This window comes from Chenopodium album, chromosome 1 (genome assembly GCF_948465745.1).
Source record: "Chenopodium album chromosome 1, dcCheAlbu1.1, whole genome shotgun sequence".
In the NCBI taxonomy this organism is placed as follows: domain Eukaryota; kingdom Viridiplantae; phylum Streptophyta; class Magnoliopsida; order Caryophyllales; family Amaranthaceae; genus Chenopodium; species Chenopodium album.
In genome coordinates this window covers 18760224-18781213 of record NC_137834.1, presented here as the reverse complement: position 1 = coordinate 18781213, position 20990 = coordinate 18760224, and the positions used below count along the sequence as shown (strand labels likewise).

The following is a 20990-nucleotide window of genomic DNA, read 5'->3' as shown; positions in this document are numbered from 1 at the left end:
AAACAATGTAGTTTGAAACTACATCAAACATTGTACTCTGAAAAATAACCTTTATCAACTCAACCTCGAACAAGAATACGAACCTTTACTCAATCAACTCATATAAACCATAAGTGTGCCATGCTCGTTGTTCTATACCTAGCCTTGGATATGGGTAATTCGAATAAACCCAACAAGTATAAAAACTTGAATACTCCCAATAAACAGAAAAATACCTTGAACTAGACCACATACGGGTCAATTCCCACTGTAGGGGACCATAGAAAAATAAATAATAAAGATTGTACCTCGTTCTTAACTCATGATCATTATCTCATTACCAACATGTCAAGGACTAAGGTCTATAACGCCGAGCCTTAAACCAATAACAAAATAATAATTTCTCAACCTTTTGATCTCATACTTCGATTAAATAATCATTCACATAGTATCTCAACAATGGCACATGTTTCCAAATAACATAATAATGCGATAATTTCGCACTTTTTACCTAATTCTTGCTATTTATTGCTTAATTTTGCATGATTTTTCTCGTTATTGCTTAATAGTATTGTGTTTACATGCAATTAAAGTATGTAAACTTTGGCCAAGTACGAGTTTATAAAGTATGAATTTCAGTTTGTTGAGTATACATTTTTAGGATCAATCAATTTACAGCAATAAAAAACACAAAAGTTTGAATGGTTTTGGAGAAATTATGGTTTTTGGGTTAAGTTTCGGGGACGAAACTTCTTTTAAAAGGGGTAGATTGTAATCCCTCGTATTTTTAAATATGTTATAAATGAAATTTAATTTTATTTATAATATTGATGTGTATTTTTCCGTAATTTAATTTCAAAATATTCAAATTATTAAATTGGATTGAATATTATTTTGGTACAAATTATTTTATGAACCTTCATTATATAATCTATTTCAATACAACTAAAGCTTAGTCCATTTCATTCATTTGACCCATTAATTTTATGAGGCCCAATCTTTCTACTTACCCTACAACATTCTCCCCTATAAATACCCCATTAATCCCCAAAATTTTGCCACACAAAAGGTTAGTTCTATTTTTCCTTCTCCTTTGTTTTATTTTATTTTATTTTCTTTCATTTTCCTTTTCCTTTTCCTTTATTCTTCATATCTTTTTTATTTTATTTTTTCTTTTTTCTCTTTTCTTTTTCTTCTTTCTTCCTCCTTTTCCTACGTGAGGATTAACTCACGGTTGTCCCCACCTGCCGGCCGGACTCACCTGGTGCCACCGCTTGGTCGCCGGCGACCACCTAGCCGGCAGCCACCTTTTCCCCCTTCTTCCTCTCCTTCTTTTCCCCTTATTTCTATTTCTATTTGCATAATTATATAAGTATTGTTTTGGGTTTTTGATTTAATTGTTTGAAATTGACATAATTAGTATCAAATCTATATTTTGATGGTAAAAGGTTATATTTTCAGATTATATACATGTTTTAGTTTTTAGATTTCCGTTCGTTAATATTAATCCCGTTTTAATCCCGATCAGGTTCTGAACTCATCCGATTTTGATAAAAAAAAAAGTGTTTTCCATGTGGAAACAACGTTTTAAGAAAGAATCACTACCTTTGGTAGTGTGCACCACCCTTTCGTGGCCAAATTCAGCCTCTAAATATGATTTTCGGACAGTTTTTGATTTTTAACAAAGTTTTTTTTTATGCTTTAAATTTTATCCTTGAGTTTAAAGGGTAAGAGATAATTTAATGTTTTTATGGATAATTTAAGTATAATATGTATTTTGATGAAGTTTTAAAGGGTTTTTGATTGGTTTAAAATGCTGGAATTTTATTTAAAGTAGTATAATTGTGATTTTAATAAAAAGGGTGTGATTACCCATATAAAAGGGAGATTATTAGGGGTTTTTAAATAATTTTCAGATTTTTATTAGACTTTAAACTTGATGTAATTTCATGTATAAGAGTGTATTTTAAGGTTTTTATGAAGAAAATTTAAAGAACTATATATAAGCCTTTAATTTTAACTAAAGGGGAGGTTTTAAAGTGTTGTTTGATTTGGATTTTTAAAGTTTTAAATTAAGTTAGTATTGATGTAAATTTGATTGATTGTGTATTGATTGAGATGTTATTGTTTGGTACGGTTTAGGAGAGGAGTTTATTGAAGGTGATTTCTAGTTTTAAAGTGGCCAACCGAATTGTTTACACAAGGTACGTACAAGTTACGAAACCTTGCTTTTAGGTGCATGTTTAAGGCCGGATCGAGAACTTAGTATCATGTATAGGGATGATTGGGTTAAATTGTTTGGTTATACATTGTGAATATCATATGATGTGCACTATTTTATATTGCAAGTATTATTTGTGCTCTAATTATGCAAGGTGCGCTTAGAGGCAAAGGTATGTGATTGGTGTAAAGATTAACTTATTACTCATTCATGATTATGCAAACAGGATGAGTAAAGGAAGAATTCAAGTCTTATAAGACGAGGTTAAGGTTTTGGGGTGCCTTATGCACTCAAGGTGTTTATACACCGAGGTAGTAAAGGAATAAATAATAGATGTTGTTTGTCACCAATAAATCAAGAATTGAAATTGGAAACTTGCCTTGTTTGATTGGATTTTTTTTGGAATGTTTGTATTGTTATGCATATGAGTCATCACTAAGTCTAAACCTGTAAATCACGTAAAGTGCAAGATGGATGAGCAATAAAACTTTGGATTGGTGCGCATCTGGAGTAATGACAATCAGGGGTTGGGGTACATGGGGTATTAGCCGTGTACTTTTCTCGAGGCCGTCTGATCTATGAGTCTCTTATTTCAAATATATTTTTTTTAAAACTAGGAGTTAGGTGAGATCTCATACTAACTACGGTCACGGAGTGGCGCCCGTGGTCGTTAGATGTTTATTGATGTTTCCGAAAGGAGGCGTGGGGTTTTTCTTTTATTGATGTTCCAAATGGAGCATGGGTTGGACAACCTTGCATTGTCTATTGCGAAATCCAATGAATAAAAATAATGATTTACCTATTATTAATTAATGGAGTCTTAGTAATATAAATAGTTGAGTCATGTGTCGAGTCTATAAACTAATGATGCGTGATGATTGATTATTAGTAGCATGTTAGGGATTTCGTTTATGTTTTGCAGCTTGTATGTACTCAGCTTTGCTGATTGCATGCTTTGTGTGTCTTTCTTTGGTCATGGCCTTCGCCTTTCAATGATCCTGTAATGATCCAATCTTTACACTTGTAATATTGGGGGGCAGACTCATCACAGGTGTTTACATAGTTTGGACTTGCATTAAGGTGGTGGGATTTTGAGTGGAGAGTTAGTTACTGTTCGCAGTTTATTTCTTTTCATAAGTTTGAATTTATTTAAACTCTGATTTTATTTATTTACTACTTTTGTGGGGTTTTGAATAAGGACCTTAATGGTTCCAAGTTGTAAGATTTAATTTGATTTTGGTTATTGGTTTTGAAACTTATTTATAACTGAGTTAGTTTTTCCGCTGCTATTTTCTGATAAAGCCTTAACGTTTGAACATGTGGCGGTAGCACGCCAGTAATTCTCTTGAATATTGTTCAGAGTCCTCACAGGTTTAAAAAGAGAATTATTGGGGTGTTACACTACTGCCCAGGCAGCTGCACCAGCCCAGGCAGCAGCCTATGCAGCTGAACCAGCCCAGGCTGCTGCCATGAAGCTGCAGCAGGCCTCGGGTTATGCTCGTGCGTGTTATGTGCTGTTTATGCGCTATGATTCTAAGCCCGTGAGCAGGTTATGTGCTATGTTCCTAACTCATCATACTTACCATTGTATCGTCCCAAAATTTTTGAAGCAACCCGTGAGGTATATCGACCCACTCAAGTGTGATGGGTATTTTACGAGTTAGAATGTCAACTTGACTAGAAAATTTGTCGCGCCATTGGCCAGTAAGTTGACCTAACTCATCAAACTCAAGCACCATGGGAACCCCGGGTTTCTTGAAAGCTTTTATTGCACCCCTACTCTTTCTGTTCATCGGTGTCTTTACCCTTCCTCCACCACCGGTGGTTTTCACTTGACTTTGCATTTGAGTTTGACCTTGTGAATCACTTACAAACTCGGAAACCACATTATCCTGAATAGGCAGGGCACTTTCAGCTATACGCTCATATTCATCAAGCCTACGTTGCAACTCGTCATAAGCTTTGTCTTCCGGTTAAAGGCGGACCTATACAGTGTCCTGGGTGGCACGTGCCCCCCCCCCCCCCCTTTCTTAAAAAATATCTAATTGAATCTTAAAAAAAAAAATTGATAAGCGTGCCCCCACATTCTCCCGTCAAAACATCCCATTAGACTAAGAGTAGTAAGTTTCCTTTATTTGAGGCTCTGACAATTGTGACAAAAAGTAAAACAAAAAATAATAAAAAAATCTTTAAAGTACAATTTAAAAAAAATACTACTTTTTCTAGGATTCTACACCTAACCCCTATTCCCCTAAAATCTCCCAATTTTCAAACTTCCCAAAATTCAACAACTCATACAAATCCCCAAACCCAAATACCCCAACCACACTAAAAAACAAATAGTCCCCAATAGTAAAAGAATACAAATACGAGTACTTTGCAATTACTCCTTATTCAATAATTATAACCTTTAGGTTTCGACGAAAGTGAAAATTGGCCGAATTCTTGTGTAATAACTGTAATACCCCGTATTTTTATACGTATTTTATTTAAAATATGTATTTTATAAGGGTATTTAAATAATTTTAGTATTTTAATTATGATGTTTTAATTATTTATTCCATGTAAGTTGGGAATATTTTACTAAAGGAAAGTTTGTTTAATTAATTATTTTATAAAAGTTGGGGTTTTATTTTAAGAAATTATGATTTTAACAAGTTTTAGTAGGGAAGGGATTAGGAAAAACTAAAGAAGGAAAGTTTAGGGTAAAAAGGGTGATAGAGAAGGGGTAAAATATCCCTCTTATGAGGCAATTCAACTTTGCCCAGAGTGGAGAAAACCCAAGGTAAACTTCTCTCCCTTTTCTCCTTATTTTCTTCTTTCTTTTTCTTTTTCTCTCTCCTTCCCTTCCCCTTCTTATTTACGCACCACCACCGGCAACCACCACCACCGGTGGGCCGCCGACCACCAGCACCAGCCGGCAGCAGCGGCGACCACCGGCGCTGGCAGCAGCCGGCAGTGGCGCCGGCCTGCTGTCGGCAGTCGCAGCTTTCGAAAAAAAAATTTTAATCAAATCTTTCTTACCCAAATTTAATCTAGGCTTTAGTCTAATTGTAAATTATGAGTTTGGAGATTTAATTTTGATGTTTGGTTATTGTAATTATGTTAATTAATTTTCAGATTTGGTTTTTAATTAAAAAACCCCAATTTTTTAAACCCTAGGTTCTTGATTTATGAGTTATTGAAGGATTATGATGTATAATGGGGTAGACCTTTGTTTTAAGTTTTTTAAAGCTTAATTACAGCAAGTTTTAATTACAATAAAGTGCAGGAATTTTATGTAGAACACTTAATATTATGTTTCTTGAAGAAATTTTAATTACCCATTAATTGGGACTTAATTATGGTGTTTTAAATATAATTTTAGCTTACTTTAATTAAATTATGAGGGGTTTTAAAATAGTATATATTGCTGGAAATTTGGTTAGAGTGGATTTTAATACTCTATTATGAATTTAATGTGTAGGAGACTTTGAAGTAAGCAATTTCTACTAGTCGTGGCAATTTTTAAATCGTACTCAATGTACGTACGCGTACTTAGCATATTTTTGGTGATGTAGTATCATGCTAGACTTGACTTAATTAATCCTAAATAGTATCATGCTAAGATTTATGATTGGAATTGTGGATTTTGATATTGGTGATTAAATTAGAAAGTATGATTTATTTGAGATGGATTAATAGTTGGAAAATTAATATTTGGCATGTTGTGTTTGAACCACACTTTTATTTATGGCATGTTAGAATGCATGATTAATTAAACTACATGTTTAATTATGTTAGGAATATTGAAAAGGAATTTTATTATGGTTCAAATAATTTTTATTGATGCTTTAAGCATGAGGAAGGAGCTATATAAGTGTCTATGTACACAAGGAATAAATTGTATGTTGGTGCCTTTGTGCACTTAAGGTGTTTTTAACACCGAGGGATAGGATTTTTGGCGCTTTATGCGTTTAAGGTGTCTTTGACACTGAGGTAGAATTAAAAAGGGTTCAACATTAAATAATATGTGGTCACTAATTATTCAAGAATTAATTTGGTATGTTTGGTTGATTGAATAATTATTGTTGATTGATTTATTATGTTTTGAGAGTCATCACCAAGTCCAATAACATGTAAATAACGTAAAGTGAAAGAGATTACGCACCAAAACTCTTGGAACGTATATACCTTGAGTATGAACAATGGGGGGAGTTATGGGGTTTTATATTTAACCATAACTTCTAATGGAGTACAGGACGTTGTACCTTCCTTTTTATTTATTATTATGCGCAGGAATTTCGCCACCTTTGAGTGGTTTTGTCGCTGGCACGGTTAGCTCCCGTGTAAGTTAACCTCAATTTATTTGGGGGAGGATAGTTGGAAACCCGTTCGATGCGTAATCAACGCTAAATGAATTATTTAGTGTCTAGTCATTTTGTTTTGTTGATTGTTGTGTGTGCTTGTAAGCAGGTGCGATGAGGTAAGTGTGTTGATAGGTGAAAGCATGTTAGTGTGTTTAATTTACGCTTATGTACTCAGCTTTGCTGATTGTGTGTGTTTGTGTGTTTGGCCATGTCTTTACCTTGGCCCTATTGTGACCCTTTTTAAAGGAGAGTAGTGGAGACAAGTAGAGATAAATTTTTCAGGTATTGAAGCATATTCATGATGGGACATGAGAGAAGAGTGAATCTTGTTAGCTTTCATTAGTTTACGATGTGTTTTATGCTTTATTTATTTATAACATATTTTATGTGGACTAACATAAAGGTTTGGTTTTGGAACAGTTTTGAATAAGAGCCTTTAATGGTTCCAAGTTGTAGTTTGATTTTTATTTATTTGACTTTGTTTATTTGGTTTTAAACTTTACTTTCGTTTGGTTGACTTTTGAGTTGGCTTGTTTAAACGATTTTTAATTTTAAGTCTTCCGCTGTGTATCTTTGATAATTTCCTTAACCGTTTTCACGGTGGCGGTAATGTCTTAGATATTCCTAAATCGTATTTTAAATAGTAAATGGGTATTTAAAGGAAAGGAATTTCTAGGGTGTTACAATTGTATTGTTTCTTGTTTGTGGGTGTCACATCTACCAAATTAAGGTCAGTTACTTTTTTATTATCCTTTGTTATTCTTTAATGTTCTAATTTTTGTCCTTGATTTGGTTGTTGAATGTTGATATTTTTAATAAATTTTATAATTGAAATTGATATGAATTATATAATATGTTGAATATTGCACATTAATAATTTGTTACGGTGGTACTTTATTACTATTAGTAAATTGTAAATTTGTTTGAGGGAACGAGGGATTATCAATTAATTGTAAATCTATACAAAATAATTGTATCTTGTTAAAGTAATTGTAAAAAAATCTAATTATACTCATTTAAAATTACAGTATGAAGAAAACAAAAACAAGAGATATTACAAGTTTTTTTTCAAAAAGAGTTCATATAGAATCTGGTGCTACCTCTAGTCCTAATCCTCCCCAATCTCAAGCAAATCAACCTGATATTTCTCAACCAATTGATAATCCTCCATCTCAAGAAACTAAAAATAGCCCTCAAAATTTAGGAAGTGAATCATAAATTGGAGCTAGTTCAAATCCTAGGACTGAAGCTCCAAACGATGAAGAAAGATTAAATGTGGTTGATGTTGTAAATCTTCCTCATGATCTGGGACTTAGAAAAAAGATATATGAGTTTCATCCAGATGACAGGGATCTTGTTAGGAGAGCATATATTCAAAGAAAACTTTGCCAGCCTAAAGACTATGAATTTCCTCAAAGACCTTTTGGGAAGAAAATGCGTCGTTTTAACCCTAATTGGTTTAAAAGGTATAAATCTTGGCTTGAGTATAGTGTTGAAAAGGATGCATCGTTTTGTTTTCCTTGCTATTTATTCAAGAATGAAAATTCACCGGGTAGAGATGCTTTTGTAAGTGGTGGATTTAGAGCTTGGAATAAAACAGATGCATATGATAAGCATATTGGAGAACATATGAGTGCCCACAATCAAGCTATGGGGAATTTAAATGCTTTTAAAAATCAGAAGGGTTCCATTGCATCTGGTTTATCTAAGCAAACTGAGGATACTATGAGTAAGTATCGAAAGAGACTACAAGCTTCTATTAATTGTTTGAGGTGGTTATTACTTCAAGGGTTACCCCAACGTGGTCATGATGAAAGTGAGTCTTCGTCGAATCGAGGTAATTTTTTAGAACTTCTGAAATTTCTTGCAACTAAAAATTTTGATATTCGGCAAGTAGTTCTTGAAAATGCTCCGGGTAACTCTCAAATGACATCTCCTACTATTCAAAAAGACATCATTAATGCTTGTGCAAAAGAAACAACCAAAGCAATAATTGATGAATTGTGAAGTGGTTTTTTTGCTATTCTTGCTAATGATTCTGCTGATATATCTGATAAAGAACAAATGGCTCTTTGTTTACGATACATAAATAAAAGAGGAGAGGTGACTGAGCGCTTTCTTGGTATTATCCATGTTGCTGATACCAAATCTCTTACACTAAAAGCTGTAATAGAATCTTTACTTATGGAGCATTCTCTCACTTTTTCTAGAGTTCGTGGTCAAGGTTATGATGGTGCCAGCAATATGCAAGGTGAAATTAACGGCCTTAAAACTTTAATTAAAAGTGAATCTGAATCTGCATATTTTGTTCATTGTTTTGCCCATCAACTCCAATTGACTCTTATTGCCATAGCTAAGAAAAATGCTGATTGTGGGTGGCTATTTATTAATGTACTTGAACCATCATTAAATTTTGTGGGTGTTTCACCTAAGAGAAAATAATTTCTTCGACAAAAACAGGCTGAACATGTTGTGGAGGCACTAACTTTAGGTGAACTTGAATCGGGAACTGGTTTAAATCAGGAGCGTAGCTTGAGTAGACCCGGCGACACTCGTTGGGGTTCTCACTTTAGAACCATTTTGAATGTGCTTAATATGTATCCCATGATTCTTGAGTCACTTGATGACATTGGAGCTATTTCTGATCGTGTTGATAGGAATAAAGCTGAGTCACTTGCTCACTTATTGATGACATTTGAATTTATCTTTGTGGCACATTTGATGAAGAGTATATTTTGTATTACAAATGAGTTTAACATGGCATTACAAAAAAGTGATCAAGATATTGTGAATGCAATGACAATGGTGGATGTAACTAAGAGACATTTACAAGAGTTACGAGATGATGGTTGGAATTCTCACATGGAAAAAGTAACCATATTTATGGTTAAGTATGACATTGAAATTCCTAACATGGAGTAAAAGTATGTTGTCCCAAAGAGATGAAAATTTCGTGGTGGTAGGCCACAAGTGACTAATCTTCACCATCTTTGAGTCAAAGTTTTTCTAAGTGTCATTGATCTACAATTGCAAGAACTTGATTATCGATTTGATGAGGTAAGTAAGGAAGCATGTCTTGCTTCAATCCCATTAACCAATTTTCTTCTTTTGACATTAACAAATTGATTCGACTTGCTAAATTTTGTCCCAATGAATTTTCGAGTGTTGAAATTTCTTTTGTGGAAGATTCACTTAAAAATTTTATTGTGGATATAAAAAGTGATGAGAGATTTTTGAATTTGAAGAACCTTAATGAGCTTTTCCATGAAACTTGTTGAGACACAAAAGAATGAAACTCATCCGATAGTATACCTGCTTTTGAAGTTAGTGTTGCTTCTCCCTGTGGCGACAGCAAGTGTTGAAAGAGATTTTTCAGGAATGACTCAAATTAAAAGCAAATTGCGCAATAGCATGGGAGATCAGTTGTTGAATTATTGTTTGGTTACTAGTCTAGAAAAAGATTTGTTTTTGAATGTAAGCATAGATGCTATCGTAAACCGATTCCAAATTATGAAAACTCGACGAAAACAATTGTAACTTTTTAAGTAGAACTTTGTTATGATCGAAAATTTTTATTACATTATGAATTTACCTCTATGAATAGAAGTTTTTTTTTAAAAAAAAATTCGTCTATATCCTTTTATGTTGGTGGATATTGGTGCCCCCCTTTGTTGAAAATCCTAGATCCGCCACTACTTCTGGTTCCCCCAAATCTGTCTCCTTATTAATATCATACAACTCGTCATCATCTTCATCATCCATATCCTCATCACAATGAAGGTTCTGATCAGGATCCATGATATATATACACCTACAGTAACAAGCAAAGCATGTTGTTAGTCACCAGTAATGGCAATCAAATCTGAGGCACCAAAAAAGCCAAACACTTACCCAACTTCTTTGTTTTCACATATAATCCTCTTAACAATTCATATTTAGTGTATATTACATGCTTATACGTTGAAAAGGCAAAAAAGTAAAATACTTCCTGAAATAAACAAGGTTGTAGGAGTGAAAGATATTTAGTAAATAAAACATGCACCAATAAAAGTACCTCATTTGAGTATTCCCTCATTGTGGTCAGATCGAATATAAGTAGCATCATCGTCTACATCAGTTGCTACATAAAATGCATCATATCATCAAATGCATCATATTCTTCCTCGTCTTCAACCCCTAAAATTCTCCTTTTGCTAGCAAGGACGATGGACCATTTTGGATCGGATGGGTCAGTTACATAGAACACTTGCTTAGCTTGAGATTCAAGGATGAATGGTTCCAGACTATCCCGCAAGTGACTAAGGTCTACAAGAGTGAAGTCGTCATTTCTGACGTTGCGCCTATTATTATCGACCCATTTACACTTGAATAGACCTACCTTGAACTCACGGTAATCTAGTTCCCATATTTCCTGAATTCGTCCGTAGTATGATAATAGTGCGTCAACTGGTGATGTATTCTTTGCAATTGCAAACTCTCTTGATGAAGCCACAAGAGTGACACCACTATTTTGAGTCGATGAGGATTTCTGTTCCCGACTCTCAGTCCAGAATGTGTACCTATTTATGTCATTCCCTCAAATGAATGAACATCTTACTTTGGACCATAAGCTAGCCACTTTATTGTATCAGACACGGTCTCATCCAATTGACGCATCACACGATCATGGAACCACTTCACAAACATCTTATTATGCAACTGCATTAGTGCTCTTTCCCCTTTTGATGGAAATTCAACACGCAAACTATCCATGTGCTCTTCTAAATATGGGTGAACCTCCGCAATATGATGCAGCACAAATAGGTGAGCTTGCAAGATTTGATCTCGAGCAGCCCAGATCCTTTTTGACCCGATTGTGCCATGACCATCAAGTCTCCCTTCATGTCAGGAAGTGGGAAGCCCAATAGGTTCTGCAATGGCAACATACTCTACCACAAAATTCCCAATCTTCTCGGACACAATTCCTTGTATCATATTGCCTTCCGGTTAGGATGGATTTCTGACTTTATCTTGCAGTGTACCTATGTGTCTTTCAAAAGGGTAGCACCACCTCATAAAGACTGGACTGCACAATTTAATCTCACGAACCAAATGCAGAATCAAATGCACCATTATGTCAAAAAGTGACGGTGGGAAATACATCTCAAATTTGCACTAAGTTACAACAACATTCGCCTAGAGAGAATCAAGTGTAAAGGGATCAAGAACTTTGCTGCAAATAGTATTGAAAAACCCACAGAGGCTTGTAATAACTTCTCTCACGTGCTTTGGTAAAATACCACGAATTGCAATCGGTAGGAATACTTGCATCATCATGTGACAATCATGGGATTTCATATTTGTCAACTTCAATTCTCCATTTTAAGGAAACAAACCTTTTCATGTTTGACAAGAACCCAAATGGAAGCTTAATGTCATACAAACAAGCACAAAACCTTCGTTTTTCTTCCTTTGATAATGTGTAGCAAGCTGGAGGTAAATACACCTTTTGGTTCTTGCCTTTTCCGTCACCTTTCTTCTTTGAGATACCCGAGGCCTTTTCCTCGCGCATCCCCTACGGTTTTGTCCACCATCTTCGGTTCCCTTTTCCTTTACCTTTGCCTTTCCTACCTTTATTTGAACCCACAATTCCGGACGAACACCCCACGCTTGCAAATCTAATCGCGCACTCTTTCCATCCTTCGTTTTTTCAGGAATGTTCATAATTTTCCCAATAATTGCATCACAAACATTCTTCTCTCTATATGCATCACATCGAGACAATGTCTAACATCATGTTCTTTCCAGTACTCAAGCTTCCAAAAGATTGATTCCTTTTTAAAGAGAGCATGTGGGTCAATTGTTTCGTTATTTTACCAAAAACACATGGTATACCCTTCACTCTAGCATAAACCTCCTTTCCACTCAATGGCCTAGGCGCAACCCCCTCCTCAACTTTCCAATTGTAGGCCTTTTTCTACTTACGATACGGGTGATCGCGCCTAAGAAATCTTTAGGTCCTCACATACACATCTTTGTCATAGTGATCAAGATACACGTTCGGTGTGTCATCGATACAAATGGGACATGCTTTATGCCCTTTGTTCTTGTACCCGGACAAGTTGCCATATGCGGGAAAATCATTGATGGTCCACATAAGGGCAGCACACAATAGAAACATCTCGTTCTTATGAGCATCAAAAACGATAACTCCTTCGTCCCACATCTTTCTCAAATCATCAATAAGGGGCTCAAGGTAAACATCAATCTCGTTTCCAGGTTGCCTTGGCCCCATTATCAAAAGTGAAAGCATTATGTATTTTCGTTTCATGCACAACCACGGAGGCAAGTTGTAAATCACTAAAAGTACCGGCCATGTGCTATGTTTGGTACTAAGAGTGCCAAATGGATTCATACCGTCCGTGCACAGCCTAAGCCTTAAATTTCTAACTTCATCACCAAATGTCCTAAACTTCATATCGATGTTCTTCCATTGTGGAGAGTCAGCAGGATGCTTCAAAAAACCATTTTTCTTTCTTCCCTCAGCATTCCATCTCAAGTTCTTAGCATCTTTTGGTATTGAAAATAGACGCTTTAACCTTTGAATAATAAAAAGATACCACAACACCTTGGCAGGAGGTCCTTTCATACCAGCATTGCAACTTGATCGCTTGTAATGCGACTAATCGCAAAGTGGACACTCCTCCAGCTCTTCATATTCATTTCGATACAGAACACAATCATTAGGACATGCATGTATCTTCTTATATCCAAACCGAATGGACATATGAGTTTCTTTGAATAATAGTAGGAATTCGGAAGTTCATTCCCATCTGACAACATATCACATAACGCAGCCAACAAAGAAGTAAAACTAGTGTCGCTCCAATTATGCTTAGACTTAATGTTAAAAAGTGTAAGCACGGCTGAGAGTTTTGTGTATTTTTTGGACCCAGGATACAAAGGCTTTTTGGTAGCCTCTAATACATCAGATCGGTCACCAAATTCACCTTCAACATCACGCATCATCTCATCCAAGTGATCACCACCACCATCCTCGTCTCATCCCCATCTCCACCATCATCACTCCCATTTTCTTCTTCAACATGAATCTCGGCACTTTTGACATGCGTCTCATTGCCAACAGCATTCTCTCTATACGATCTCTTTTCACCATTCCACCCAAACATGATATTGAGGCCTAAACCCATGACATTGTACATGAGCCATGATGGTATCAACACTATCGACCCTTGTGACATTATTACAATTGACACAAGGACAATAAAGGTAATTGACACCCGTTCTGAGCTGATACTGTGAAGCACTCTTGCAAAGCTCTTGAACCCCATTAAAAAATTCCAATGTATCACGTCTACCATACATCCAACCGCAATCCATTGACGTTTTAAATTGCCTTTAAACATACCAACACATTTCAAACAATGTATAAATGTAACATATATTATGTCAATCAAAGTACATAGCATATATATCATCCATATCGCATAAAAATGAATGCTCCCAAAAGATCCTTATCACTCCAACCTAACCCATCCTTGAAAGTCTAATCTCACTAGTGAATGTATGTCAACTTTTCAATTTTAAGGAAAATCCGGCAGCATTTTCCCCTAGTTCTCCAAGTACACAATGTAGGTAATAACTTACTTACATATGTACCCAGAGAACATGGTGAGAAAATGATAAGCCGAGATATTCCTTAAAATCGAAAAGGAGACATACATTCACTACCTAAGTGAGATTAAACGTCCAAGAACAGTCCCAACCGGGGATTATTCAAGACTTTCTCCTATTGAGAAAGACTCGAACGGGTATCTAAGCTAGGCAAATGATGATGCAAGCATTCAATAATTTGCATTTATTAGACATTCAACCATACACAAGTTCATTCATTTATATAGTGCTAATAATTAAATTAACCTACCTACAATCAAACTAAGGTTACTTATCAATCCATTCATACATTATAATTTACTAACCACATTTAACAAAAAAAATTATTAACTAATAAGTATTCTATTCAATTGTTAACTAATAAGTATTATATATATATATATATATATATATATATATATATATATATATATATATATATATATATATATATATATATATATATATATATATATATATATATATATATATATATATAACACTTAAATAATTAAAGTGGTGGCTCTAATAAGTTAAGGAGGGAGGGAGAGAGGTGTGGTGGTGAATGAGCAGTAGCAGCCACGAACTCCACCACTAGCAGCCACGAACACCAACAGTTGTAACCCACTGCAACCACCCACGAACAGCCGCAACAACCACCCACGAACCCACGCGAACACCCACGAACAGTAAAAGCTTCAATTCAGACCAAAATAAAAAAAAATAAAAAAATAAAAAAGAAAAAAAGAAAAGAAAAGGAGAGTGAATGGTGGTGGTGGTGGCCTTCGTCTGGTAGAGAGGAGAGTGAATGGAAGAATCTTGGACATGAAAGGTAGAGAGGAGAGCTGGAGAGTGAATGAAAATAGAGGGCGGGAGTGAAAATTCACCAAAAATTCGACTAAGGGAGGAAGCTATAGGTCATCCCGCCTTTTTTTTTTAAATTGGCAAGCGGTTTGGGTTTGGACCGCTTGCCATTATAACAAATGACAAGCGGTTCAACCCCAAACCGCTTGTCATTTGTTATAATGGCAAGCGGTCCAAACCCAAACCGCTTGCCAATTAATATTAGTCATTTTTTTTACAAAATTGGCTACATGGTAAGCGGATTTTTTAAACCGCTTGCCATTAGGGGCTTCCCATCACTTATTTTCTACTAGTGAGTTGTCACAATCCATTCAAAAGGAATTTTTTCATTTTTGTCATCAATTAATCAAATATAGTAATCACATCTGAATCTAATGATTATATTGGGAAAAAAGGGAAATTTCTATCTTAATTTAAATAGTATAGGTCATGTTCACTTCAGCTTAAAAAATTATGCTCGGTAAATATTATTTCATTTTAGTAAAATAAGTTCAATTCATTAAAAATAATTTCAATTCATTAAAAATAAGTCCAATTCAGTAAAATAAGTTTAGTTTATTAAAATAATCTCAATTCAGTGAAAAAATAAGTTTGTTCAGTAAAAAGTAAAATAATTTCAGTTTAGTAAAAATCAGTAATATTAAGAAAAAATGTAATAGAGAATCAGTAAAATAATTTCAATTTAGATCAGCAAAAATAATTTCATTTTAGTAAAAATAATTTAATTCATCAAAAAAAGTAATTTCAAATTTGTAAAAATAATTGCAGCTTGGAAAAAATAATGTGATGTAAACAAGGCCTTATTTTAGAACTACAAATTTAGCCAAAAAAACAATTCTTAAATAATTATTCTATAAATTATCTTACATTAATGGTAACTATGGGGTACAAATTTATGAAACTAATCAAATTTTCATTTCTTATCTTTTTGAAGGCAAATCATATCATATTATATCATATTATGTCCCTAATAAATAAAGCCGGTCTCGCAGCTAGGTCACTTTGACAACGAAACTTGGCATTACAATTTTTCGCCAAGCACGTAAGCGACAAATAAGATGCTAAATAATTGAATTTTGGATAGATTTTTGGAGATAAAAATGTCATATAAATTTTTATTATCGATACACTAGTAAAAATTTCATATGTACAAAATTAATCATAACTTTTAATAAAATAAGATTCATTTATAATATTTTTAAAATAATAGAGAATTAGTAAAATAAGTTTTAATCAGTAAAAATACTTTCATTTTAGTAAAATAATTTAAGTATGATATTGCATGTATAGATATCCTGCACTATCAAAATGATTATATGATCGTATTTGACATTCAAGCCAAAAGTTTTATCGTAAAGTTCAATAAACAGTCTGGGCAACGCCTAGGGCACAAAACTAGTCACTAATATATAAAGTCGGTCTAGCAGCGAAGCCACAAGACATCATCGACACTTGGCATTTCAGTTTTTCGCTAAGTGTCGAGCCACGTAGGCGACAAATAGGTATTATTGTGACACATAGGATGCTAAGTAAGCGGATTTTGGATATAGTTTTTAAAATAAAATATTGTAAAGTGTTTTATTATCGATATACTTCTAATATTATATATATATAACTTTTAGTAAATATCTTATAGCTTATTACTTTTTTAACATAAAATTCGTTTTAAAAAGTTTTGTAAAATGTGATCTTTTTATAATATATTTTAATAAAAAAATAGAAAATTAAGTTTTAATCAGAAAAAATAATTTTAGTTTGGTAAAATAGTTTCAGTCATTAGAAATAATTTAAATGTAATTGTAGACACCCATTTGTGTCTCCCCAAAACCAAACCCAGTGATGAGTACCTTTCGCGTCGAATCATAATCGAATGAAGTGAAAGTGTGGAAAGTTTAGTGTTGCGGAAAATTTTAATTTTTTTTCTCTTCTCTCTGTTTTTGAAAACTTATTTTAAGAAAACAGCCAATCCAGTTTGGTTGGTCCATGATATGGGTCCAATAGTAGTGTAGTTGAATGGGGCTTGACAAGAGTTTTCCAACGATATATTATAAGCCCAATTCCGATGAATATTGAGGAAGTTATGGCCAATTTACTGAACTGGGCCCGGTTTGAGCCTTATATGCGACCCAATGATCTAGGGGGGGCCTAATATAGATTTATCATTCCTAATGCAATTAGGAATGGTTTTAGTCTTCTAGATTCTTCTAGAAGGTTCTTTTCATTCCTAATTCAATTAGCATTGATAAATTGACTTTTGACTTTTTTAGAGGCGCCTGGCGCTAGACTTGGCGCCTGGCACTAGACTTGGCGCCTGGCGCTAGACTTGGCGCCTGGCGCTAGACTTGGCGCCTGGCACCAACCTTAGCGTCTGGCGCCAACTCGGTTTTTTGCGTCAGAACTCTGTTTTTGATATTTTATCTTTTTGGCTGATTTTCTTTATAAATAACGTCGTAAAAACTCCGTTTTGATTAACCAATTCTCACCAATTCTCATCAACTCTCATCAAGATTCTCTTGATTACTCTCTCTCTCTCTCTCTTTTCTAAACTAGCCTTTTCTCAAATATAAAAATTCCGCATTCATTAGGTCTAGATACACCTAGGCATATTCGAAGTTGCCTTCGCCCTAGACGTGAAAGGTTTGATTTCTGAGGGTTTGGTCTCAAATCTCTCTTTCAATTATTATTTGATTTAATTGTTTTGTTTTATTATTTTCCTTGAAGTTACTAACGTGTGTATTTTGCTATTAGAAAGAGGTACGAGGCATCAAAGTAAGTACTTTAATGGTTTAATTGATGTTATGATATAGAGTTCATGCTTAGGTTGTTATTTTAATTCCTAGTATCATGTCTAGGGTAACTTTAATACTAAGTATGATTGTTATGATGCCTTCTATTTTCTTTCCTAATATTCATGTTAGTATCATGTTAGGGTTAAAGCTTTGATTTTTAATGTTTAGTGACATGCTAGGGTTTGTTATTAATCTTGTTAGTATCATGCCTAGGGTCTTGCTATTATTATGCTTTAACATTATTATTATTATGATTATGATTTATGATTATAATTTTATTATAATTATTATTATGTTGCTTGATATATTTATTTTTATTGCTTGATCACGCCTTTTATGCATGTTTAAAGGGAATTTTATACTTGTAATCACGCTTAATAAGATAATTAATAATCTTGTTAGGGTTAATTTGATTATAATTCAAGTGATCGCCAATAATAGATTTGTTTGTGCATTAATATTCAACCAACATAGATAAACAGGTTTAGGGTTAATCCTATTGATTGCATGTTAGTCAGAAAGCGCACATGAATACGATCTGAATAAAGTAGAGGCCTATTATTAGGGCAGGTTCGATCAATCTCTTTTAGGTTGGATTTGTACCTTCATCCCCGAACCCTATTTGGTTCAAGACCTTATGGAGTTGACGATCTCTTGGATCGTTAAGGGGTGTAACCTTCACCTCGTGAACGGTTTACAAGTTCCTAAAAAAACTTGTTGGCGACTCTTTTGCTCTATCTTCTTTCCCTTTTGATGCCACCGTACTTTAGTGTATGATCATAGTGGGGTTCAAGTTTGGGGTTAACGCTTGAAATATTACCTACAGTAATAAAAAAAATATCAAGTTAATAATAACATAGATATATATATCTATTTTACAAATAAAACTACAAAAAGTATAGTATTATATAAATATAAGCAATATGATATTGTATGTCTAAATATTTTACATTATCAAAAGGGGTTATATGATCTTATTTAACATTCAAGCGAAAAAGTTTAGGACAATCCGGTCATCGCCGCGGCACAAAACTAGTAATCTTATATAGCTAGTGTGTGAGGAAGTTCCAATTCATAGTCGGTAGTGATTGAAATTATGGGTCAAAGGAAATGTCAATTAGTGTTTTATAGGTGGCATGTACGTTTAGATTTCTGTTCTTAGGTGTTCCTCCTCAGGAATTTAAGCACGATTCATACATTATACAATGGAAACCATCGATCTTCGACAATGATCTAAACCAGTAACTGTAGACACCCATTTGTGTCTCCCCAAAACCAAACCCAGTGATGAGTACCTTTCACTTCGAATCATAATAGAATGAAGTGAAAGTGTGGAAAGTCTAGTGTTGCGGTCAGTTTTTATTTCTTTTCTTTCTCTCTGTTTTTGAAAACCTATTTTAAGAAAACAGACAATTCAGTTTGGTTTGGTCCATGGCAAGGGTCCAATAATGGTGTAGTTGGGTCAGGTTCGAAAAGAGCTTTCCAACGATATATTATAAGCCCAATTCCGATGAATAATGAGGAAGTTATGGTCAAATTACTAAACTGGGTCCGGTTTGATATTTATATGCGGCTCAATGATCTAGAGGAGGGCCTAATATTGATTTATCATTCCTAATGTGATTAGAATTGATTATAGTCTTCTAGATTCTTCTAGAAGGTTCTTTTGAATCCTAATTTAATTAGCATTGATAAATTGACTTTAGTTGACTTTTAAGAGTTTTAATCAGAATAAAAGAAGTGTTTTTAAGGAAAATACTGTTTTTCCCTCTCGTACGGCTAAATTTTATCAAAATAAGAAACCGCATCGAACTTTATTTTTAACGTATGGCGACAGGACCAGCGTCTGGCGCTGCCCTCCAGCGTCTGGCGAGAGGCGCGTGTTTGGCGCTGCAGTCGTGTTTTATTCTTTTTGAAACTCTGATTCGTTTTTTATCATATCCGACTGGTTTTCTTTATAAATAGCCTCCTTAAACCTCCGTTTTAAATCATCAACTCTCAATCAATTCTCATCAATCCTTCTCATCTAATTCTCATCAACTCTCATCAAGAATTTCTTGATTCTCTCTCTCTTTCTAAACCAACCCTTTTACAAACACAATTCCTCATACATTAGCACTAGACACACCTAGAATAATTAGAAGTTGCCTTCGCCCTAGACGTGAAAGGTTTGAATTCTGAGGGTTTGGTCCCAAATCTAGTCTAAACTTTCTTAATTCCTTATTTCAATTATTTAATTTAATTGTTTGTTTATTATTTTCCTTGAAGTTACTAACGTGTGTATTTTGTTATTAGAAAGAGGTACGAGGCATCCAAGTAAGTGCTTTAATTGTTTAATTGATATTTTGATATAGAAATCATGTTTAGGTTATTGTTTTGATTCCTAGTATCATGTTTAGGGTAATTTCTAATATCAAGTATGATTAAAAGAATGCTTCCTAGTATTATGGTTAGGGTAAAGAATAAGTTTCTTAAATCAATTATGATTTCTATGATGCTTCCTATTTTCTTTCCTAATATCATGTTAGTATCATGTTAGGGTTAAAGCTTTGATCTTTATTGTTTAGTGACATGCTAGGGTTTGTTATTAATCTTGTTAGTATCATGCCTAGGATCTTGCTATTATTATGCTTTATCATGATTATGATTACTGTCATGATTTTTAATGATGATTATTATTGTTGCTTGATTATATTTATTGTTATTGCTTGATCACGCCTTTTATGCATGTTTAAAGGGAATTTGTACTTGTAATCACGCTTAATAAGATAATTAATAATCTTATTTAGGGTTAATATGATTATAATTTAAGTGATCGCCAATAATAGTTTTATTTGTGCATTAAATCAACCAACATAGATAAACAGATTTAGGGTAAACCTATTGATTGCATGTTAGTCAGAAAGCGCACATGAATACAATCAGAATAAAGTAGAGGCCTATTATTGGGCAGGTTCAATATCTTTTAGGTTGGATTTGTACCTTCATCCCCGAATTTCCAGTCTTGGTTCCAGACCTATTGGAGTTAACGATCTCCTGGATCGTTAAGGGGTGTAACATTCACCTCGTGAACGGTTTACAAGTTCCTAAAACTTGTTGGCGACTCTTTTGCTCTTGCTTCCTCCCCTTTGGACG

The 20990-nt window shown here is 34.2% G+C and overlaps 2 protein-coding genes across 2 annotated transcripts; both read left to right on the top strand.

Annotated features, from left to right (window-relative positions):
* The first annotated feature begins 6660 nt into the window (after window positions 1-6660).
* LOC145629105 (uncharacterized) lies at window positions 6661-8556 on the top strand. The gene is made up of 2 exons (XM_081681608.1): window positions 6661-6665; window positions 7791-8556. Exons 1-2 carry the CDS (start codon window positions 6661-6663, stop codon window positions 8554-8556), a joined length of 771 nt encoding a protein of 256 aa, XP_081537734.1.
* Window positions 8557-8613: 57 nt separating this feature from the next.
* On the top strand, window positions 8614-9471 carry LOC145629098 (uncharacterized). The gene is made up of 2 exons (XM_081681597.1): window positions 8614-8940; window positions 9010-9471. The coding sequence occupies exons 1-2, from the start codon at window positions 8614-8616 to the stop codon at window positions 9469-9471; spliced, it is 789 nt and encodes a 262-aa protein (XP_081537723.1).
* The last annotated feature ends 11519 nt before the right edge of the window (window positions 9472-20990 follow it).

Bases quoted from the DNA above. Each gene is read 5' to 3' on its own strand.
- LOC145629098 (XM_081681597.1), top strand. From the start codon at position 8,614: ATGGCTCTTTGTTTACGATACATAAATAAAAGAGGAGAGGTGACTGAG. The intron at 8,941-9,009 runs GTACTTGAACCA...CGACAAAAACAG, and splicing joins GTGGGTGGCTATTTATTAAT to GCTGAACATGTTGTGGAGGC.